Raw genomic sequence first — 24,858 nt, 5'->3', positions numbered from 1 at the left:
CTACATAGCAGGCTTCAGAGCTGCCTCTGACAGTGAGGATCATCAGAGGATCAATTGGGTCTTGACTGGATTTACAAAAACCTCCCTGGATACCATGCAGTAGGTAACATGGGGAGGCCAGAGAGATGCCTGTGCCTTCCTGTGGGGCAGGAAGTGGCTGTGGCCTTTAAAAAGAAGCAAGGGAGGGGCGCCTGGGTGGCACAGCGGTTAAGCCTCTGCCTTAGGCTCAGGGCATGATCCCAGCGTTATGGGATCGAGCCCCACATCAGGCTCCTCCGCTGTGAGCCTGCTTCTTCCTCTCCCACTCCCCCTGCTTGTGTTCCCTCTCTCGCTGGCTGTCTCGATCTCTGTCGAATAAATAAATAAATAAATAAAATCTTAAAAAAAAAAAAAAAAAAGCAAGGGAGAGCCTCTCCAGAAAACAGATATTTAAAGGCAATCATATATGCTGTCGTTAACACACACAAGCACAGGGAATATTCATTCCCAGAAGAGATTTGAGTGACCCTAGAACCTCTAAGCTGGGGAGATTAGGGAAGGTCTTCCCCTGCATAGGCGCAGTTCTTAATGACTGAAAGTGTTGGTTGTTTTTTCAAATGCCCAAATCTTGACAAAAGATTGCAGAGCATACAAAGAAATAAGGAAACAAGGCCCAATCAAAAGAACAAAACAAATTGTCTGGAAACTGGCCCTATAAAAATGTAGGCCTCTGAATTACTTGACAAAAATTTAAAACAACTGTGCTAAAGATGCTCAGTGACTTAAGAGAACACAGACAACAATATCAGAAAACAATTCATAGACAGTGTGAGAATATTAACAGAGATGGAAACTTTAAAAGAGAACCAACCAGAAATTCCAGAGCTGAACAATACAACAGTTAAACTGGAAAATTTACTAGAGGGGTTCAGTAGCAGACTTGATCAGGTAGAATAAAGAATCTATAAACTTGAAGACAGGTCATTTGAAATTGTCAAGTCAGAGGAGTCACTCTTAAGGGACTATGGGATACCAGCAGGGCAACCAATAATATGCATTATCCAACAGAGGACAAGTATCTAAAATACATAAAGAACATTTATAATTCAATAGTTATGAACAATTTTTAAAATGAAACAGACAAAAAAATGTGAACAGATATTTCCAAAGGAAATTATGGCAAAAAATTACATAAGATGCCAGGAAGAGTCATTAGAAAAATGAAAAATTAAACTCTTAATGACTTAACCACTGTGCACTTTTTAAATTATTAAAATAGAAAACTCTGACCATAGCATAAAATAAAAAACTCTACATGTTGTCAAGCATGGAGAGCAGATGGAACTCTCATGCACTGATGGTTGGAATGGAAATTGTACAAGCACTTTGGAAAGCAATGTGGCAGGTTCTTTAAAATTAAATATGCAGCTTTTATCCAACCCAGCCATCCCATTCCTAGGTATTTATGCAACGGAAATAAAAGCATATGTTTATGCAAAGACTCGCGAACAAATGTTTAAAGCAGTTTTATTTTTAATGGTAAAAGGGGGGAAAACCCAAAGTCCATCAAAAATAGTTGAATGAATAAACAAATCATAGTACCTCCACATAATGAAATACCACTCAGGAATAAATAGGAATTGTCCTTGCTGTAAAAAGCAAACAAACAAACAAACAAACAAACAAACAAAAAACCATAGACTGAGTGACTTGAAGAATAGGAATTTATTGTTCATGGTTCTAAGGCTGGCAAGAAAGTCCAGATCAGGGTGCTTACCGCTTTGGTTCCTGGTGAGGACTCTTCTTGGTTTGCAGGTGGCTTTCTTGTGTCTTCACATAGTGGAAAGACGTAGTTTCAGGTGCACAATGTAATGATTTGACTATTATATACATTACAAAAGGGGCACCTGGGTGGCTTAGTCGGTTAAGTGTCTGCCTCCGCTCAGGTCATGATGTCAAGGTCCTGGGGTTGAGCAGTGTGTCGGGCTCCCTGCTCTGCAGGGGGTCTGCTTCTCCCTCTGCCCTTCCCGCTGCTCATGCTTTCTCTCTTTCTCTCAAATAAATAAAATATTTATATATATATATATAAACACACACACATTACAAAATGCTTATCATAAGTGTACTTTACTGTCTGTCACTAAACAAAGTTATTACAATATTATCAGTGATTCTCTGTGTTGTGCTTCTCAACCTTGTGACTTGTTTTAGAGCTGGAATTTTGTACCTCTTAATCTCCCTCACCTATTTTGCCCATCTCCCCTCACTCCTTCCATTTGGCAACCACCAGTTTGTTCTCTGTATTTATAAGTCTGCTTTTGTTATTGCTGTTGTTTGATTGTTTTGTTTTCTAGATTGCACACAAAGCTGAAATCATATGGTATTTGTCTTTTTCTGACTTATCTTACGTAGCCCTTAGGTCCATCCATGTTATTGTGAATGGCAAGATGTCTTGCCCCCCCCCCCTTTTTTTTAAATAATCTCCATGCCCAATGTGGGACTTGAACTCATGATCTGGAGAGTGAGTTGCATGCTCTACCAGCTGAGCCAGCCAGGCACCCCATGGTTTCAATTTTTTTTTAATGGCGAGTTAATATTCCTTTGCATGCATACACACACACACACACACACACCCCACATCTTTATTCATTTATCTGTCAATGGACACTTAGGTTGTGTCCATATTTTACCTATTGCAAATAATGCTGCTGTAAGCAGGGATGCGTCTATCTTTTTGAATTAGTGTTTTCATTTTCTTCAGGCAGATACCCAGAATTGAAATCACTGGAGCGTATATATTTCTATTTTTAGTTTTCTGAGGATCCTCCATACTGTTTTCCAGGGTGGCTGTGCCACTTTACATCCCCTCTCCCCAAACACACACAAAATGCACAAGAGTTGTTTTTGATACTAGCCATTTTGACTGGTATGAGGTGATAACTCATTGTGGATTTGATTTGCATTTCCCTGATTAGTGATGTTGAGCATCTTTTTATATCTGCTGGCCATCGGTATGTTTCTTTGGAAAAATGTGCGTTCAGGTCTTCTGCCAGTTTTAATTGGATTGTTTGGGGTTTTTTGGTGTTGAGGTGTGTGAGTTCTTTATATATTTTGGATATTAACCCCTTATTGGATATATCGTTAGCAAATATCTTTTCTAATTCAGTAGGTTGTCTCTTCATTTTGTTGATGGTTTGCTTTGCTATGTACAAGTTTTTCAGTTTGATATAGTCCCAATTGTTCATTTTTGTTATTTCCCTTTTCTGAGGAGATAAATCTAGAAAAATGTTGCGAAGTCTGATGTCAAAGAAATTACTGCATATGTCTTCTTTTAGTTATATGGTTTCAGGACTTAAATCTAGGTCGTTAATCCATTTTGAGCTTATTTTTGTGTATGGTGTAAGAAAGTGGTCCAGTTTCATTCTTTTGTATATAGATGTCCAGTTTCCCCAACACCATTTATTGAAGAGACAGGCTTTCCCCATTGTATATTCTTGCCTCCTTTGTCATAGATTAATTGACCATATAAGCATGGGTTTATTTCTGGGCTTTGTTCTGTTCCATTGAGCTGTGTGTCTATTTTTGTGCCAGTACCATACTGTTTTGACTACTATGGCTTTGTAGTATAGTTTGAAATCTGGTTGTGATACTTCCAGTGTTCTTTCTCAAGCTTGCTTTGGCTATTTGTGGTCTTTTGTGGTTCCATGAAAGTTTTAGGATTCTTTGCTCTACTTCTGTGAAGAATACTATTGATATTTTGACAGGGGTTGTATTGAATCTGTAGATTGCTTTGGGTAGTATGGACAGCTTAACAATATTAATTCTTCCATTCCATGAACATGGTGTATGGTGTATCTTTCCATTTATTTGTATTGTCTTCAGATTCTTTCATCAGTGTCTTATAGTTTTCAGAATACGAATCTTTCACCTCCTTGCCTAAATTTATTACTAGGTACTTTATTCCTTTTGATACAGTCATAAATGGAATTGTTTTCCCAATTTCTCATTTATTTATATGATTTTTTTAACCTATTTCCTCTTTCTGCTGGGTTGTTATTGGTGTATAGAAACATGACAAATCTCTCTCCTTTTTAAGATTCATCTATTTTAGAGAGAGAGAGAGAGCATGAGCTGGAGGGGCAGAGGGAGGGGAAACAACAGATTTCTGTATAGTAATTTTGTATCCTGCAACTTTACTGAATTCGTTTATCGGGATCTGTAGGGTTTTCTATATAGTATCATGTCATCTACAAATAGTGTCAGTTTTACTTTTTTTATTCCAACTTGGATGCCTTTTAGTTCTTTTTCTTGTCTGAATGCTGTGGCTAGGATTTGCAGTACTATGTTGAATTAAGGTGGTGAGAGTGGGCATCCTTGTCTTGATCTTAGAGGAAAAGCTTTCAGCTTTTTACCCATGAGTACGATGTTAGCTGTGATTTTTTCGTATATGGCCTTTATTATGTTGAGGTATTTTTTCCCTCTGAACCCACTGTGTTGAGAGTTTGTATTACGATCAGATGTTAAATTTTGTCAGATGCTGTTTTTGCATCTACTGAGATGTTTGTATGATTTTTATCATTCGTTTTGTTAATATGTTGTTATGTTGATTGATTTGCAGGTACTGAACCATCCTTACATACCTGAAATAAATCCCACTTGATTGTGGTGAATGATCTTTTTTAATATATGTTGAATTTAGTTTGGTAATTTGTTGAAGACTTTTTATCTGTGTTCATTAGGGATATTGGTCTTTAATTTTCTTTTTTTGCCATGTCCTCATCTGGTTTTGGTCAGTCTTTTTTTTTTTTTTTTTTTTAAGACCTTATTTATTTGAGAGAGAGAGAGAGAGCAAGAGCACAAGCGGGGAGGAGAGAGAGAAGCATGGTCCCTGCTGAGTAGGGAGCCCCATGTGGGGCTCGATCCCAGGACCCTGGGATCATGACCTGAGCCGAAGGCAGACGCTTAACCCACTGAGCCACCCAGGCGCCCCTTCATCTGGTTTTGGTATCAGGGTAATGCTAACTTTGAGGAATGAATTTGGACACATTCGTTTTCTATTTTTTTGTAGTAGTTTGAGAAGGATAGGTGCTAACACTTCTTTAAATATGTGGTAAGATTCACCTGTGAAGTCATGGGATCCTGGACTTTTGTTTGTTGGGAGTTGTGGGTTGTTTGGAGGAGGGGAGTGGAGGAGAGAGGGACAGAGGGAGAGCAGGCTCCAGGCCCAGCTCAGAGCCCAGTGTGAGGCTCAATCTCATGACCTTAAGATCGTGACCTGACCCAAAATCAAGAGTTGGACACTTAACTGACTGAGCAACCCAGGCGCCCCTGTTGGGAGTTTTTTGATTACTGATTTAATTTTGTGACTAGTGAAAGGTCTGTACAAATTTTCTATTTCTTTGTGATCCAGTCTTAGAAGGTTGTATTTTTCTAAGAATTTATCTGTTTCTTCTAGGTTGTCCAATTAGTTGGCATATAATTAATCCTTTATATTTTTGTGGTGTCAGTTGTAATTTCTCTTTCATTTCTGATTTTACTTGAGTCCTCTTTTTGCCTTGGTGAGTCTGTCTAAAGTTATCTATTTTATCTTTTCGAAGAACCAGCTCTTAGTTTCCTTGATCTTTTTATTGTTTTTTAGTCTCTTTTTCATTAATTTTCACTCTCATCTTTATTATTTTTTTCATTCTACTAACTTTGGATCTTGTTTGTTCTTTTTCTAGCTACTTTAGGTATAAGGTTAGATTGAGATTTTTCTTGTTTCTTGAGGTAGGTGTGTATTGGTCTAAACTTCCTTCTGAGAACTGCTTTTGCTTCATCTCAAAGATTTTGAAGTCTTACATTTGTTTTCATTTGTCTCCAGCTGTTTTTCAGTTTCCTCTTTGATTTCTTTGACTTACTGTTTAGTAGCATGTTTTGCCTCCATGTGTTTGTGTTTTTCCATTTTTTCCCTTGTAATTGATTTCTAGTTTCATACTGTTGTGATTGGAAAAGATACTTGATATGATTTCAGTCTTTAAATTTATTGAGGTTTGTTTTGTGGCCTAATATGTGATCTGTCTTGGGAGAATGTTCCATGTGCATTTGAAAGAATGCGTATTCTTGTTTGGGGATGGACTGTTCTGTATATGTCTTGTTAAGTCTGTGTGGTCTGTTGTATTGATTAAAGCCACTGTTTCTTACTGATTTTCTGTGTAGATGATCTATCCGTTGATGTAAGTGGAGTGTTGAAGCCCCCTCCTATTATTGTATTCTGTTAGTTTCTCCCTTTATGTCTGCTCAGGTTTGCTTTATATTCTTAGGTGTTCCTGTGTTGGTTGTATAGATATTTACAATTGTTAAATCCTCTTGTTGGATTGATTTCTTTATAATTATGCAGTGCTTTTCTTTGTCTTTATTACAATCCATGTTTTAAACTCCACTTTACTATAAGTATTCCTACCCTAGCTTGTTTTTCATTTCCATTTGCATGGACTATGTTTTCCCATTCCTTCACTTTCAGTCTGTATGTGTCTTTGGGTCTAGAAGTGAGTCTTTTGTAGGCAGCATATAGATGGGTCGTGTGTTTGTTTTTGTTTTATAATCCATTCAGTCACCCTGTATCTTTTGATTGGAGCACTTAGTCTTTTACATTTAAAGTAATTATTGGTAGGTATGTACTTATTGCATTTTGTTGTTGTTTTTTTTTTTTCTGTTCCCCCCCCCCCCTCTCTCTCTGGTAGTTTTTCTCTGTTCCTTTCTTTTGTGCTCTTGTGATTCAATGACTTTCTTTAGTACTACAGGTTTCTGGTTTGTGGTTACCATGAGGTTCATATATCACATCCCAAGTATTTAGTAGCCTATTTTAAGTTGATGGTCATTTAAATTCACACACATTCTAAAAGTACTACATTTATTACTTCCCCCATCATGTTTTGTGTATAGGATGTCATATTTTATATCTTCTTTGTGTGTGTTGCTTAATTAATTTTTGTAGGTAAAATCGATTTTACTACTTTTGCTATTTAGCCTCTGTACTAGCTTTATAAGTCATTGATCCACTACCTTTATTATATATTTATATTTACTAGTGGAACTTTTTTCCTCTCATAACTTTCTTCTAGTTATGGTTTTGTCTTTTCTGCTGAAAGAAATCCCTTTAACATGACTTGTAAAGCCAGTTTAGTGGTGATGAACTTTAACTTGTGTTTGTCTGGGAAATGTATATTTCTCCTTCAATTCTGAATAATAATCTTGCTGGGCGAAGGATTCTTGGTTGTAGGATTTTTTTCCTTTCAGTACTTTGAATATATCATGACACTCCCTTCTGGCCAGAAATATTTCTGCTGAAAATTCTGCTAATAGCCTTATGGAGTCTCCCTTGTGTGTAACTATTAGCTTTTCTTTTTCTGCTTTTAAGATCATCTCTTGATTTGGGTTTTTGTCTATTTTCATTATTTTGTGTCTTGGTGTGGACCTACTTGGGTTCGTCTTGTTTGGGGCTCTCTGTGCTTTCTGGGGTTGGATGTTAGCTTCCTGTTCCCAGGTTAAGAAAATTTTCAGCACTGTTCCTTCTCTCTTCTCCTTCCGAGACTCCTGTAATGTGAATGTTGTCCTAGAGGCCCCTTAACTTACCCCAGTTTAAAAAATTACTTCTTTCTTTTTGTTGTTTGACTTGGGTGCTTTCCACTGCCATATCTTCCAGATCACTGATCCATTCTGCTGCATCCTCTAATCTATTGATTCCCTCCAGTGTAGTTTTCATTTCAGTTATTGTGTTCATCTCTGGTTCTTTTTAAATATTTTGTATCTCTTTTTTTCTTCTTATTTTTTTCTTTTAAGATTTTATTTATTCGTTTGTCAGAGACAGAGTACAGGCAGAGGGAGAAGCAGGCTCCCTGCTGAGCAAGGAGCCCAGTGTGGGACTCAATCCCAGGACCCTGGGATCATGACCTGAGATGAAGGCAGACACTTAACTGACTGAGCCACCCAGGCGCCCCTGTATTTTGTATTTCGTTATTGAAGTTCTCACTGAACTCATCCACTTTTCTGTCAAGACCAGTGAGCATCTTTAGGACCATTACTTTGAACTTTTTTTTTTTAATTTTTATTTATTTATTTATTTATTTATTTGACAGAGAGAGAGACAGCCAGCGAGAGAGGGAACACAAGCAGGGGGAGTGGGAGAGGAAGAAGCAGGCTCATAGCAGAGGAGCCCGATGTGGGGCTCGATCCCATAACGCTGGGATCATGCCCTGAGCCGAAGGCAGATGCTTAACCGCTGTGCCACCCAGGTGCCCCTACTTTGAACTTTTTTATCAGGTAGATTGTTTCATTTAGTTCTTTTTTTCTGAGGTTTTGTCTTGTTTCATTTGAAACATACTCCTCTCTCCACATTTTGTCTGACTCCTTGTTTGTTGGTATGTATTAGGTCAGCTGCAGGTCCTGGTCTTGAAAGTAGTGACCTTTTATGTAGAAGGCAGCCTGTGGGTCCCAGTAGTCCAGTCCCCCCAGTCACCAGAACCAGTCACTGTAGGGTGTGTCCCCTGTGCTTTTTGAGCTCTTTTGTAACTGGTCAGGGACTACGGTGGGCATGCTGGTGGGTGGGCCGGCCCTCAGCCCATCTGTCTGCAGTGACTGGCGGTGACTACTGCAAGCACACTAGTGGACCGGGCTGGTCCCTGCTGTGGCTGGCTGAGAGACCAAGCTGTAGCCGCTGCTGGTAGGCTGGTGGGTGGGGCGGTTCCCTCCTCCCGGGGGCAGGAGTCTTTTTGGAGAGGTACCTGTCCCAGCTGGGGCTGCCCATGCACTGCTTTGGAGGGGTATCTTCTGGGGATGGGTAGCTTAGGTGGGGCGGGTTTGCAAGGGAGTGCTAGGGTGGGGGGAGGAGTGCTAGCAAGGGAGAGGGAGAGGGTCAGAACTGGCTCCCAGCCATCTGGGCTGAAGGAGAGCGAGAATGGTCTCTGCCAGCACTTGCTTTCCTTGAGAAGGCTTCCACAGATCCTTGCTCCTCTGGCACATGCTCTAAAATTTGTTAATAAATCTTCACCTGTGACCTAGATGGTTTTCAAACTGCTGCCTTTTGTGCCAAGTTTCTGACGGAGTGTTATAGTATGCTGGCCCTTTAAGAACAGAATCTCAGTTTCCTATAGCCTTCTGGCTCTCCCATTACCATAGTTAAGCCCTGCTGATTTTCAGATCTCTGAGTTAAGCTCTGCTCTTTTTCAAAGTCAGACTTTATTGGGCTCATCTGCCTGCAGGTCCCCAGGGCCAGGGGTGCAGTGTGGGGATTGGGCCCCTTTCTCCTTAGGGAGGACTTCTGTGCCTGTGATCTCCCTCCTACTTGTGGCTTGCTATGTTAGGTGTTTGGTTCTGCATCACATCTCTAACCCTTCCCACCCTACTCCATTTGGCTTTTTGTCTTCAGCTGTGGAATAAGTATTCTAGTCTTAAGGTCATTGTCAGAATGAATTGTGTTATTTGTAGTTGTTGCCCTGGTGCATCTGTGGGTGGTGAGCTAGCCTCTTCCTACTCTGCCATCTTCCCCTGCTTTGTCTCGTATTTCTTATAAAGGCACTAACTTCATCATGAGAGTCCCAGCCAGATGACCTTATCTAACATAATTACCTCCCCATACCCTACCTTCTAAATCCATTACATTGGGGTTAGGGGTTCAACATATGAATTTGGGGGGCACATATCGACTGCGTAATAGAAATGGAATATGGATATTTGCAACAACATGGATGAGTCTCTAAATATGCTGAGTGGAAGAATTTAGATGAACTGAACATACAGATCGTTCCATTTATTTAAGATTCTTGAAAATGCAAACTAATCCATTATCCTAGAAGCAGATCAGTGGTTTCCTGAGAATCGTGGCTGAGTGAGTGAGGGATGTAATAGGAAGGGTTATGAGAAAATTTTGGATGGCGATGAATATGTTTCCTATCTTGATTGTGGTGATGGTTTCAGTGGTATATATCTGTGTTAAAACTCACCACATTGTACACTTTAAATGTGTTCAGTTATTATAGTTTAATAAAACTATGAAGATACAGATAAAAAATATATTTACTTCCAGCAAGATAAAGTATCTGAGGAGAACGGTTGGAATGAAAGCAGCAAGGGGGAGAAATTGAAGCTACCAGCACAGAATGCTGAAGAAGAGGGGAAACGGTTTCTTTTTTCTCTTGCTCTGCCCAATGGTATCAATGTGCAGTTAAGGATAATGCAGAAACCCCCTAAAAAGATGGAGTTGTTGGAGTCACTGTCATACTATGAGGGCCTAAGGAGGATCCAGCAATAGATATTCCTAAATCCATATGACCCAGTGTTGTTTCTAATGAGAGGGAAAGTGTGTGCTGGCCTTTGGGAGTTGCAGTAGTTTCTAAACCAATGGGAAAGGTAGAATAATGTCCCATTTACATGTCCTTGCCTCAATGATCGGGTTATACAGCAAAGGAGAGTTAAAGTAGTAGTAGGTAAAGAGTGCTAATCAACTGACCTAGAAGTGGAGAGATGATGTTGGATTGCCTGAGTCTGCCCAGTGTAATCATACGGGTTCTTGGATGGGGAAATGATTGGCAGAAAATGGAAAGTGTCCTAGTGATGCAGGGTGAGAACAACTCAGCTGGCCATTGCTGGCTTTGAGACGGAAAGGGGCCATGAGCCCAGGTCTGTGGGTGGCCTCTAAAGAATGAGGCAAAAGAATGAATTCTTTCCTAGAGCCTCCGGAAAGGAAGTCAGCTTTGCTGACACCAGGGAGACCCATTTTGGACTTCTGACTTCCAGAACTGTAGTAGGATAAATTTGTATTGTTTAAACAGTAATAAGAAACTATAAAGGCCAGTTTCACATGTTAGAATTATATCCAGTTGAAATAGTGCATTACCAGAATACTTACAGTTGCCAGATTTAGAAAATAAAAATACAGGGCACTCAGTTAAATGTGAATTTCAGATAAAATACATACACACACACACACACATATATATAAATTACTGTCTGTCCCATGCAGTATACCTTGTGAAATTATTCATTATTCATCTGAAACTCACATTAAACTGGGTATCCTATGCTCCATCAGGGAGCTCTAGGTATACTAGAAAGCACCATGAGCATGTTTTGCTACTTTAAGAACCCTGGTTATTCTCTATAATAAAGAAGGATAAAAAGAAGCAGGAATTTATCAGTTAGCTGACTGCTGGTAGGATAAAGTAGGATAAGATCTGAACGTGCACACAATACTGGTATACAGGTAAGTGTCCAGTTAGCTTCAGGCTATTAAGAGAACCTTGTGAATGACTGGAAAACATTCTGGGGCCTTGATGCGGTTATGCAGATGTGCTGCTTTGAGTCAGAATAACCAAATCTTTTATGATACTCAGTTTCATCACTTTTAGGAATACCCACCAATACCCTCCCTGTCCCTTTCCCTTCCCACCCACAAATACACAAACACATGCATACATACAGCTGCTTGCATTAGCAAACACACTTGCTACATGCACGTGTGAACATACATGAGGAATCACATTAGCATTGTGTAGGGATAGCTTTCTGTGATCTAAAATTGGAAGTGGAGATGGAGGAATTGGAATTCTCAGATATTTGCTGTTGGCAATGCAAAGTGGTACATCTGCTTTGAAGAACGATTTTTTGCAGTTTTTTTTTTTTTTTAATTAATTAGACATGTTTACACATACAACTCAGAAACCTAAGTTTACAACAAAAAGTTGTAGGCAAATGTTATTGTGGCTATATTCATAATATCTGGAAATGGAAATGATTCAAATGTCCCTCAGTTGGGGAATCGATAAACAAACCATGGTACGTCCACACAATGGAATCCTACTTGGCATTATAGAGAATGAGCTACCGATACCCACAAAAACAAGGGTGAATCAGAAATGCATTGTTCTGTGGGGCGCCTGGTGGCTCAGTCGTTTAAGCATCTGACTTGATTTTTGGCTCAGTCCTGATCTCGGGGTTGTGGAATCGAACTCCACGTTGGGCTCTGTGCTCAATGCAGAGTCTGCTTGTCCCTCTCCCTCTGCTCCTCCCCAGCTCAAGTGCACTGTCTCTCAAATAAATAAATGAAATCTTAAAAAAAAAAACAAAACACAACCAAACCCAAAACAAATGCACTGTTTTCTGTGGAAGGGCTGTATGCTATTTGATTCCCCTTATCAGACACACTGGAGAAGTTATGTGCCTAAAACTCGAGGTTCAGACATCACATTGTAGGGTTTCATAAGGCTGAGATAAGGAGAACAACTTTCTACAAAGGGGTAGGAGGACTTAATGGAGAGATGGGACTGTTCTGTGTATTATTTTAGTGATGAATTTGTGATTATGCTGTCAAAACATGTAGAACTGATACATTCGAGTGCATTTTGAAGCATATGGTATTCTGGAAAGTTAAAACATAAACACCAAAAAGAGTGGCTATCGTTGTTTTAAGTAGGGCTGTCATGAAAGGACTTGGCGGCAAGCATTTCATGTGGCTGAGAACAAAGAAACTCAGGCAGAGAGATCTGAACTTTGCTTAGGCAGCGTCAGAGTAGTCCTGTTTGGTTTTAAGGAGAATACATTTGTGAAACAGAAGTAATTTCCCCAAATATATAATCTCTGATCTGACCTCTACAATGCTAAAAGCTTTTGGAAATCTTTCCTTTTTCTTTGTGCGTAAACCACACCAGTTTTAGACAGGCACAGTGTCATCTCCATGGCGTGTTGTGATCTGTTTGCGGCTTGCAGCAGGCATCGTAATTCCCACTTCTGTTTCTTTTTTTTTTAAATTGTTTAAGACTTTATTTGACAGAGAGGCACCGAGAGAGGGAACACCAGCAGGGGGGAGTGGGAGAGGGAGAAGCAGGCCTCCCGCCGAGCAGGGAGCCCAACACAGGGGCTCGATCCCAGGACCCTGTGATCATGACCTGAGCCAAAGTCAGATACATAACTGAGCGACCCAGGGGTCCCAGTTGGTTTAAGTCTTATTATGGACCTGCTCGTATCAAAATAGAACCGACTCCTTCCCTCTGATTTAGGGTCATTTACTAATGCCAGCTAAGGACCATGTGCCCCATGTCTTAACTTCTCTGGGGACTGGTTCTTTATCAGATCTCATGACAGTAACCTGTTACTGTGCTTTTTCAGTCTCTTTTTAAAGTAACAGTATAAACACTATTATCCTTTTAAAAATACTTTTCCCTCCTTAGTGATCCAGTATATTTCCTATTCTGCCATTTGTCTCTCTCACTTTTACAACTGAACTTTTAAGATAAATTCTCGAGGAGCATTTGTTTCCCCTCTCACTCAATTCCTCAACTCCTGTGTGGCTCTCCACTCATTTATGTTTGGGTTATTAGCCAACTTCTAAATCCAGTGGTGACTTCTAAGATTTTGTTTAAAGTTCCTCTCAGAAGCTTCTCCTGAATCTTTCCCATCCCTTTACTGTAAGAATGCCCATTAGTCATTTCTGAATTCTCAAACTGCACACTCATTTATGATCTCATGCGGTGTCATGACTATTTATGGCACACACCATAAATACTACAAAACTTCCAAAATCTGTATCTCTATCACAGACCCCCGCGTGTTCAGAAATTTCTTGTGTGCTTCTTTCCAGTCCTTCCCTGGCCCCGGCCTTCCCAATTTCAGTTGATGCCAGCTCCATCTTTCCACTTGCTGAGGCAGTCTAAAAACCTAAATGTCGTATTTCATGCATGCATTCCTAATTAACATACAGTGGTGTATTAGTACAATGTTATATTTCTGCTGATTCAACAATTCTATACATTATGCAGTGCTCACCGTTATAATAAGTGCAGCTACCACCTGTCACCGTACATTACTGCAGTACTGTTGACTGTTTCTTTTTTTTTAAAGATTTGTTTTAGGGAGGATGGGGCGGGGGGAAGAATCTCACGCAAACTCCCCGATGAGTGCAGAGCCCTGTGGGCTCGATCTCAGTGCCTTAAGATCATGACTTGAGCCAAAATCAAGAGTCAGGCACTTAACTGAGTAAGCCACCCAGGCACCCCAACATTGACTGTTCCCCTGTGCTGTACCTTTCATCCCTCCATGACTTATTCATTCTATAACTGGAAGCCTGTACCTCCCCCTCCCCTTCACCCATTCCTCCAGAACCCCTATTTTCTTTAGGTTAAAAATGATATTTGGGGACAATAGCTGTATAAAGGTATGCTGATAAAGGAATGCACAGCTCTAAGTTGATGTATACATTAGGAAAACTGGGTTTTTTTGTTTTTGTTTAGTGAGAATCTTAAGCCCAATCTCTTGCCCCCCCCCCCGACATCAAGAGTTGGGGACACTCAGCTGACCCACCCAGTTGTTTTTCACAACATTGTTAGTGAAAGGTTTTCTATCATTCGGTGGTTAATATGAGTTATATTATTGAATTTAAAATTAACTTCTCTTGGGGCGCCTGGGTGACCCAGATGGTTAAGTGTCTACCTTCAGCTTAGGTCATGATCTTCAGGTCCTGGGATCGAGCCCCACATTGGGCTCCCTGTGCTGTAGGGAGTTTGCTTCTTCCTCTTGCTCTGCCCTTCCCCCCTGACTCGTGCCCTCTTTCGCTCAAATGAAATTAAAAATCTTCAACTTCTTCTAATTTGGTTAAGGCCTGAGCTTTGATACACAGTTACGTAGTTTTTATTTTTATCTTTTTAAAGTAAGTATAGATTCACAGGAAGTTGTATAAATAAAAAGTCCCATGTTCCCTTCACCCAGCCTCCCCAAATGATGACATCTTTTTTTTTTTTTTTAAAGATTTTATTTATTTATTTGACAAAGATAGAGACAGCCAGCGAGAGAGGGAACACAAGCAGGGGGAATGGGAGAGGAAGAAGCAGGCTCACAGTGGAGGAGCCTGATGTGGGGCTCGATCCCGGAACGCCGGGATCATGCCCTGAGCCGAAGGCAGACGCTTAACCGCTGTGCCACCCAGGCGCCCCCCAAATGATGACATCTTAGGTAGCTATAGATTTTATTCAGTTTTCACCATTTGTATCTTGCACATGTATATACTGTTATAAAATCTTCCCCCTACATAGAGATACACATCACCACCAGTGCAGTCAAGATACAGAACTGGTTTGTGACTGCAAAAACTTCCTCATGCTGTTGGTATTCACACCAACTTACACCCCACCCCCTCCCTGTCCTCTGAAAAGCACTAATCCATTCTCCATCTCTGTAGTTTTATGAATTTTTTTTCCTACTAAACCTACCATGCTTGAGGTCTATCCATTGTATGGATGTTGAAGAATTTATTCAGTTATTCATCTGTTGAAGTTTATTTCTAGTATTGTGCTATATAATGAGTAAAGGTGCTGTGACCATTGATTTGTGAATATAATGTGGGGGTTTTTTTTTTTTTTTTGGAATTTTGTTTCAAAATATCTCATCAGAAATATACAAAAGGAATCTTTCGTCCTCTTTACCCCACTTTCCCCCCTCCCCTGTCAATTAGATACCATTCTTGCGAGTTTTAAAAAATCTAGTATATAATCACACAGACTGATTTTCCATATAATTTTCCTTCCTTCCAGTGTTGGGGAAAAAGCAAATTACAGATGGCATTCTGATACTCATTACATTAGATTATGACCTGAAGGCTCAGTAGTAGGGAAAATGTATTGATCATATCCACTGCATCCTGATGCTCCATGAGGATTTATTCAGTTCCCAATTGACAGATACTAGTTTGATTCTGTGATGCTACTCTTTGTTATTAGAAGGCAAGTTACGTGAAATAGCTTTGTAATTATGAAAGACTTGCATGCAGCAATGATTATTATTAAATTGAAACAGTTTGTTATGTGAAGAAATTTTCTGGTATAAGGATAGTGACCCAGTGTATGGACACCAGTATTCTTTCTTTGCCAAATCATGCTGTCTAAAATTGGTAAGGTAGTTTCAAGTAACTTAAATCTCAGTATTGTGTTTCTCACTTAGACTAGAGCTGGGATCCTTGGAAATTCCTCACCCTTTTCTTTAGACATTCCTATGAGAGTGCCAGTTTTGTTGAGGAGGAACATAAGTATTGGGGGAAACGTATACATTTTCCCTGGGCTCTTGCAGACAGATTGAGAAGCTTAGGAGGCAGGCACAGAAAATTGACAGCCGCTGTGCTGTTCTGTGTTATTCATGTAATGCCCTTGAGCCTCATGGTCTGGGTTTGACTTCCCATTATCTTTGTTCTTTACAGATACAAGCAGAGGGTTCAATGCCTTCTCAGCAGTAACTCTCTTCCTGTGAAGCCAGAGCCATAGGCACCATCCTGATCCTGGTGAGTACGTTTGACTCTTCTTACTCCTTCACTAATACTTTGTCCTTTTGGTTAACCCTGATCGTGAATCCAAGCTCTCGGCTTATGACCACATCCCTTCATTAGCAGTGACAAAGATGCTCTGATTCCAAATAGAGTTGGGCTCGAAGTTCCCACCAGAACATGGAAGAGTGTATTGAGTAACACTGTAAAAAAATACATATAGTCTCAAACTATGCCAGTTCCTGGGACTTTTGCATTCAGAGTTGAATAACACTTGTAGGAAGGCTGATAATACCCAAAATATTTATGAAAAATGTTGCATGTGAAGGGACAATGCATGTGGACTGTGGTGAATATGAATGTCTACATTGTCTAAATAGCATTTTTAATCTAACACTATGCTATGATAGAGAAAAGAGGACATGACATTTCTTGGGTAGGGACCTCTTTCCCTTCACACTCTCAGGACGAGAGAGTAAAAATGGGAGGAAGCTCAAGGTTGGTCTACAAAGTTTCTGGTTTTGTCAGATAATGGATGCTCCAGGAAGGCTCCTTTCTGCCTAATGTGGCTTCGGCCAGAGTGGCGTATTTTGGTCCCATCACCAGCAACACTATAGGCATAGATGTGGTTCCTGGCTCCCAGTTATCCACTATCATTTCAACACTCTTCCAGCATCTTCACTGAGAGTAGACCCCAAGCAACCCCTTTCTCTGGTCATCCATTCAGTCACATCCTCTCTACTTTTAATTCTCTGGCAGCTTCCCCCACATCTGCTATTAGTTGTTCCACAGAAGTCTTAAATCCCCACAAAGTCATCCATGAGGGTTGAAATCACAAACTCCCATACTTTGACTCTGCCACCAGAATGGAATTCCAGAGGGTTTTTACTTCTCGGGCTGTACATCTGTATTTTTCATGAACAGGAAGACTGGAACGTCAGGCTCTTGGGTGACCCGGTACCATTTCCGTGAGCACTCGGTCTCAAAATGTTCAGTAAACCATATTATGAACAGATGTGCTGTCAATCCAGGCTTTGTTGTTCCATTTATACCTCAGGCACAGTGGACTTAGTGTCATTAAGGGTCCTAGGATTTTCAGAATGATAAATGAGCTTGACGTCCTCTTCTATTAGAAGGTTGTTGGGTCTACCTTGAGAATTTGTGGTCCAGTATAGCCACCTTCATGAATGTTCTTACTAATCTTCCAGATTCAGCACTAGGTGCTTCACCTTGTACTTACCTGTAAGTTCAGAAACCAACCTCTGCTAACTTCCAGCTCGTCTTCTGCCCATTCCTCACCTCTCTCAGCCTTCCTGGAATTGGAGACCGTTAGGACCTTTGCGGCCACTTTGATCTTTGTGCAGAACATTAAAACTTTGTCTGTAACCGTAGTAAGGGTGGTTTTGCTTTCTTATCATTTGTGTGTTCACGGGAGTAGCACTTTAATTTCCTTCACAGACTTTTTGTGGTTTTTTGCGTTCACAACTTGGCTACACTTGGCCAGCTGTTGGGCTGTCCCGGCTTTCAACATACCTTTCTCGCTAAGTGTAATCATTTCATTACCTGGAACTATCAAACCTGTTAATTGTTCCACCAGAGTTAGGAGCTTTAGAGTATTTTCTAATTTCAGAGCCAAAAAAATTCTGGATGCATTTATTTCCCCGCCCACACCCGCCATATCATTCATACACATGCAGATTAGCAAATCACTATGACCAAGAGAGTAGGTAGCTCAAACTGTCATTAATGGATCTAGAGTTTCATCTATTTAAACACCCTAAATATAGAACATATACAGTAACTCAGACTACCTCCACATTATTCTCAGTCCTGACATGGAATTTGGTTTGAAGCTTTACATTTTATAACTCCTAATCTCTTAACAACCCTGGCATTTGTGAAGTCTGGAGAGAGCTCTGCCTTGAGAATGTGGGTTTGAAAGCTTTAGAATCACTTTAATTTTTCTCGGATGTGTTGTCTGTTCTGGCTGTGAGGCTATTGCAGTCACCCTCCTACTCCTGTAAGGGACTATAAAACTGGCCCGACCAAATACCAGAATCTCAAGGGCTTTCCGATGTTGGACAAGAGCACGGAATTTGGATTTGTGATATTTGGGGACATCTGAAATAACCTTTAGCCTCTCGCAGTGTGCTGTCGTAAAGTCTGAAACCGCGTCAGTCAACACTCATGCGATCTGATGTGTGGCACCCTTTTTGCAGAGGTCTGCACCGCCCAGTGACGCCAGCGTGGAGCCAATGAAGGTCCAGGAGACGGGCGTTTCCGTGTGTGCCATCACATCAGGGTGGGGCTTCCGGGGTCCTCGTGGCAGTCGTTTCGGCAGCTCTCGGGTCTGTTTCCTGTTCCGAGGTTCCAGAGTGCAGGGTCAGGCGGAGGCGACGACCGGGGAGGCACGAGAGGTGTCCCCGCAGCACTGGGCTGCTCCTGTTCTTCCTACCGTGTCCGATGGCGGCAGCTGTGCCCAGGGACCCAGCTCAGGTAAATGCTTATCCCCTGGGCCCTCCAGTGCCTGCTTGCACCCCCTGCGGCCCAGGCCCCTGTCTCAGCACTGGCATGCTGGCTGTAGGCTGAGGAACGGTCAGAGCAGATGGGAGCTCATTGAGCCACACATGTCCTAATGAAGCACTTTTGGAACCTACCTGTAATGGGGGAGGGTTGTCTAGGACCCTGGAATGAACTCAAACTAGAGGTCTCAAACTAGAGGTTCTGTGGGTGGAGGCCTTTGATGGTCATGGGGCACAGTACTGAGTAGTCAGGGAAATGCAGGTGTTCTTTCCTTCTCCTGGTCTGGATCTTACCGTACCCAGTGCTCTGTAGCTAGAGAAAAAAGAGTGGGAAGGTTAGAGTTGGCCACAGAAGGAAGAGAAAGGTAGAGAACAGGAGGAAACACTCAATGCGGCCAGCAGACCTAACAGGATGAGGCAACAATGGGGGCTGCTGCGTATTTGTGCCCACCTTACGTGGAGCCTGGTAGATGAGCTTAATGTAAGGGCAGAGGTGATCAGCTACTAATTACTAGGCCTGGTGTTACTAATTTTCCAGTATTTGGATACAGGGATATTAAATATTGAAGTGTTTTTCATGTAGGCTCTAATCCAATATGATGGGTGTCCTGCAACACAGAAGACTAAAGGCAGGCCTGGGAAATGGGGTCTGATTTGCCCAGCACTCACGATGCCATACAGATGTATTATGGACTGAGGGAACAGTGCTTGAGGCTATGTTTGGTTGTACGTGGTGGATACACTGGAGGATTTCAGGGACAGCGCCTGGTAGGCGTGGTCCTGAACTCAAGGTTCTATCTACCCACCTGCCTGTTGGACCTAGTGATACTGGCACCAGGGCTTGGTATCTCCTCTAGGTTGGGTGGCCTGGGAGGTGGAGGAGTAGGGGACAGATTGGGGGGGATTTCATTGGAGGAGGGCTGTTTGTGGTTTCATCTCTCCCCCTCATGGCAGGGTAGTGTGACCTTTGAAGACGTGGTTGTATACTTTTCCTGGGAGGAGTGGGGTCTCCTTGATGAGACTCAGCGATGCCTCTACCATGATGTGATGCTGGAGAACTTTGCACTTGTGATCTCACTGGGTAAGACTGCCGCCCACCACGCCACCACCCCACTCTTGACTCTGCTCTTTTCCTCACACTTGGATTGGGGCTCAACCACTGCCCTCTTAACTGGCAAACCCGCATCCAGTTGATGGATCAGCATTGGCCACTCTTGTCCAGACCCAGGAACCCTTCCCTCCTCCTAGCTTCTTTTCTGGGGCCGGTAGTTGCCTGGAGTACCAGGGGCTGTTCTTACAAGATATGTTCCTGTGGGGGCTGCTTCTAGTATTTATACTTTTGCTTACGGGTAGAATTGCTAGTCCTAGTTCATTCACGTGGGGTTTTCAAAGGAGTCCAGGGCCCTTCACAGGATGGCCCATCAGGGTGTTGATGCCCACACCTGCTTTTCATTTTTCAACCCTACCTGTTTCCACCTTTCATACCTCAAACCTTTCCCCAACATTAGGTCATGCATCTGTAGTCTGTGAATAGCATCTGGTCACTGGGCCTTGAACTTCCATACAGCACTCCTAGCCCTGCTACAGGGGAGTGAATTAGGGGACCCTGCTTTTCCTGTGCTGCACGCACACCCCCCCCTCGCCCCCCGAGTTGACAACAGATCCAGTAGACTTATGCTTTAGTATGCCCCTCTGATGAGGACATGCACTTCACACCAGCATTTCTGTGCTTTTAGGTTGTTGGTACGGAATGGAGGATGAGGAGGCCGTTTCTGTGCAGCAGATGTCCCTGGGAAGGACTCCAAGCCCAGAACCATCCCTGTGGAAAGTTCAGCCCTGTGAGAAATGCGTCTTGCTTGGGAGAGACATTTTGTACCTGGCAGAGGACCAAGGATCACATCCTGGGCACAAATCCTACACCTGTGAGACATGTGGGAAACAATGGTGGTTCGGTGCCAATTTTCACCAGCACCAGAAGCACGACGATGAGAAGCCATTCAGATGGGACATGGAGTTTGTGACAAGCTACAAATTGCATGTGTCACGGAAGCCTTTCCCCTGTGGGGAAATTGGGAAGGACTTCCTGGCTATATTGAGTCTGCTCCAGCATCAGGCCACTCTCAAGGGGGCCAAACCACACAGGAGCTTTGAACAGGGGGAGTCCTTTCAGGGTAGAAAAAGTCCTCACAAGTGCAGCAACTATGAGAAATCATTCAGCTATGAATATAAACTTTTCCAGGATCAGCAACTTGACCCCAGAGAAGGTTATCACGACTGGGATAACTGTGACAAACCTTTCAACCAAAGCTCCGTCCTCAGTAATTGCCCGAGAGCTTACCCAGGAACAAGGTCTTACGAGTGCAACGAGTGTGGGAAATCCTTTAGCCAAAGCTACAACCTCATTCAACACCACCGAATTCACACTGGCACGAGGCCTTACAAATGTGGCGAATGTGGCAAAGCCTTCAGCTTCAAATTCAGACTCGTGCAGCACCTGCAGATTCACACTAGAGTGAGGCCTTACGCATGTGGCGAGTGCGGGAAAGCCTTTAGCTACAGCTCTACCCTCATTAAACACCAGAGAGTTCACACGAGAGAGAAGCCTTACAAGTGTGGGGAGTGTGGGAATTCCTTCAGCCAAAGCTCCAACCTCATTCAACACCAGAAAATCCACAGTGGAGCAAGGCCTTATAAATGTAACGAATGTGCAAAATCCTTCAGCTACAAATGCAAACTTGTGCAGCACCTGCGCATTCACACCGGAGAAAGGCCTTACGAGTGCGGCGACTGTGGGAAATCTTTCAGCCACAGGTCCACCCTCAATCAACACCAGAGAATTCACACCGGAGCCAGACCGTATAAGTGCAATGAGTGTGAGAAATCCTTTAGCCAAAAGTCCAACCTCATCCAGCACCGCAGAGTCCACACAGGAGAAAAGCCTTACGAGTGCGGGGAGTGTGGGAAATCCTTCAGCCAAAGCTCCCACATCATTCAACACCGAAAACTTCATACCAGATAACCTCAGGACTGCAACAATTGTGGGAAAAGGTTTCTTTCTAGGTCTATAGTACCAACAGCACAGCCCAGCAGAGGCAAAGGAAGCTTCATCTACAGGTCTAACCTGCTTGAGCACTTCCTGACTGGACTCACTGGGATGGAACCAGCTCTTCGGTATGGAACATCACACCTCTGAACGTCCCGACACTGGGGGGAGAGTCCCCAAGACTGGGAGTTTTGTGGGAAGGCTTGCAGCATCCCTGCATCTCACTTGCTGTGCGTTGATCCATTAAGAATGACTGGGGGTGGGCATTACACCGCCGTTCCCTTCATTAGGATTCTGACAATGGAAGGGAGACCTCCAAGCACAGCATGTTTTACTGGTCCACCTTGAAGGGCTCCAGGAAGTGGGCTTTCTGTGGGGTGGTCAGTCACATATGAACGTGCACTATTGTGGGGGAAGCCGTCCTCTGACTCGCAGAGGAATCATGTGCCTTCAAGTGTAGCTTCACTTTTCTGGGGTCAGAAGCAGGACTGAATTGGGCAGAACACAACCGTGTTCATCCTCCCATCCTCCCGTTGAGGGGACTTGAGGGCTGTTGTCAATCTTCCTTTTTCAAGGACATACATATAGCTGCTTAAGACAAAACGGCAATAGGATAACAGAATCCTGTTGTTGGGACGCTCAGCTCACTGTAGCTTTCAGACCAGTTGCTGACCCAGAATGATGTTGAAATTCTCCTTAATATGCAGGGCTTCCCCGCCCCCTGCATGGGGAGGGGTGGTGGACTCGTGTACAAAGAAAGTGTGGGGACGGACCCAGACTTCCACTTGATCTTTTAATAAAGCTTTAATGGAGGTTTAACAAATACGCTGGAAAACTGCTGCACACTAAGATGGTACACAAAAACCACAGACAGTAATAAATCTATATGTAGAACTCCTTTTCCTTGTGCCCTTTTTAAGCCTCCCTCACCCACAGTAAGTTAGAACCTGGCATCTTGTCTTCTGGTAAGCATCTGCCTTTCTGCTCAACGTCCTCATACACACCACCATGGCTTCCAAGCGAGCCCCTGGACTCGCTCATGTAAACAGGCCTTGCTCTACATTCCAACATGGGCCTGCCATAGAGCCACCCCTGGGCCGCGTCTGTAAATCCCAGGGACACAAGCACCCAGGACACCCTCTAGGGGACCAGCAAGCACCACGGCAGGGCACACATGGGGCCTCCACCCGCCAAAAGCCCACCAAAAGCCCACCAAAAGCCCTAGATGAGCTCGCCCTTACTCCTGCACCACTTCGTCTCAAACACCCTTCCACGTGCTTTCCGACTTCCGCACAACTCGTTTTCCCCCATCACCATTAAAGCCTCACCCCGTACACCACCAGATGCTTGGGGCTGCATAGCAGCCCCGGATCTGGACCTCCCGACACCACACTCACTGCCCCCCCAACCCACGGGCAGCCAGTCATTGGCAGGCCCCTCCCGTTCATGCATCGGTACAGAAGGGAAATGGCATCCTGCTGAACTCACTGCAGGTTACCCCATCTGACTGGAGGCCAGCAACAGTGCTCACCCGCCAAGAGTGCAAGGAGAGACGGAGAGAGAGTTTGGCTGGAGGCCACCATTCACCTCCACCTTTATCCACCATACACAGGGTGGGAGGGGAGAGGGACACATGGAAGGGGCCAAGGGGCAGCTGGACAGTGGGGCACTGCCAGGGAACGACACTACCACCCACACCTGGAGACAGCCTGCTGGCCGCCTGTCCATACATCCAGCCCCATGCATCCGGGAGGGCCGAACCGGGGGCGTCACTAACGCGGGCCCAGAGACCACCACGTACAACTTCGCTTCTGAGCAAGCCACCTCTTCCAAAGGAGAAGGGGTGCCACATGAGCCACTCCAAAGGAAGCCCAGGTACACGCACCCCGCAGAGGGAACACTCTGGGGCCGGGTGTAGGTTCAGAGTCTCGTAGGTCAATGTCCTGCAACTCCCTGCCCCCCACCGCTACATCCTTCAGGTTCACCTGCAGAAACCTTTGTACACCGACTGTCCCTCTCAAGTCCGACCGTGTTAGCGCTCCGCCGTGACCGCGGGCCACACGAGGGCCTCGCTAATACGCACAGGCGGGCATACAAAGCGGCAGACTCCCGACCTGTACTCACCGGCATTTTGGCTTTCGTGGCGAGCAGTGGCACTTTGCCACTGGAGTGCGTGAAGCCTGCCGGAGAGCACCACACACCTGTTGCCCAGGGCAGTGGGTGGGCTGCCGACCACTTGTCCCGCTAATCCGGAGAAGAGCTGGCTCCAGGGCCACACAAAGCTCATTTCAGCTTCCAGTATCCGCATTAACCGGCCAAACCGCTCCCGCCCACCCGGCGGTCCTCGCAGCAACAAGAGCACAACTGACCAATCCCTGTCCGGGTCCAGATTGGGAGCAGCAGCCTTGTGACGTCAAGACCCTGGGCTCCACTCCCGATGGGGATTCTTGCCTCATGCCCAAGGCTTCACAGCCATGCACGCCCCAACACGCAAGACTTCGTTTTCCCAGCAAATGCCCCAATGGGTCATGGGAGGCTACCAGCACCTTTGTCACAGCATCCTGGAGGATACAGCTGTAACAGGACCCTTCTTCCCCACCCCACTTTCCATTCTCGCTCCAGCGCGCCCTCAAGCACGATTAAGACCACCATCCTTCGTCAACCAGGGCCTCACGGTCCAGAACACCACGGTCCCACAGCCCACGGGTATGCGGCTGCGGGATCCAGGGCCGGCCTGGGACCAGTTTCTCTGCAACTGCACCTCAGGACCATCAAAGGACACAGGCTGGGGGACGCCTCGAGGCAAGGGCGGTGGGCACAGCAGCGGCCTCCTACCGGACCGACTAAAACCCGCTCCTCTTCGGCTCCTCCTCGATAGCACCCGCGACCAGAGCATCGCCAGAGTTGCTGGCTCCACACTCACCCGCCAGGGGGCCCTCGGGTGAAGGATCTAAAGCGCGCTCCTTCCGAGGACGGGGACCTCGTCTCACCATGGTCTGCGGCCGAGAGTGAGGTAGTTGAGCCCGCAATGCAGTTCC

At 44.0% G+C, this 24,858-nt stretch overlaps 1 protein-coding gene across 1 annotated transcript in view; it reads left to right on the top strand.

Moving 5' to 3' along the window:
• Positions 1-22,709, top strand: part of LOC103677243 (zinc finger protein 501-like) — a 25,401-nt gene extending 2,692 nt beyond the window's left edge. Inside the window, exons 2-5 of the mRNA XM_008706496.2 lie at positions 16,193-16,273; positions 18,475-18,751; positions 19,732-19,858; positions 20,514-22,709. Coding sequence (XP_008704718.2) covers positions 18,719-18,751; positions 19,732-19,858; positions 20,514-21,796 — 1,443 coding nt within the window. The 5' untranslated portion in view covers positions 16,193-16,273; positions 18,475-18,718 and the 3' untranslated portion in view covers positions 21,797-22,709. The remainder of the gene's footprint in view (positions 1-16,192; positions 16,274-18,474; positions 18,752-19,731; positions 19,859-20,513) is intronic.
• Positions 22,710-24,858: the final 2,149 nt, after the last annotated feature.

The sequence above is a fragment of the Ursus maritimus genome, unplaced genomic scaffold, assembly GCF_017311325.1.
Source record: "Ursus maritimus isolate PB19 unplaced genomic scaffold, ASM1731132v1 scaffold_19, whole genome shotgun sequence".
Classification (NCBI taxonomy): Eukaryota; Metazoa; Chordata; class Mammalia; order Carnivora; family Ursidae; genus Ursus; species Ursus maritimus.
Note: the sequence above shows the minus strand (reverse complement) of the source record. Positions and strands in the feature narration are given on the sequence as shown.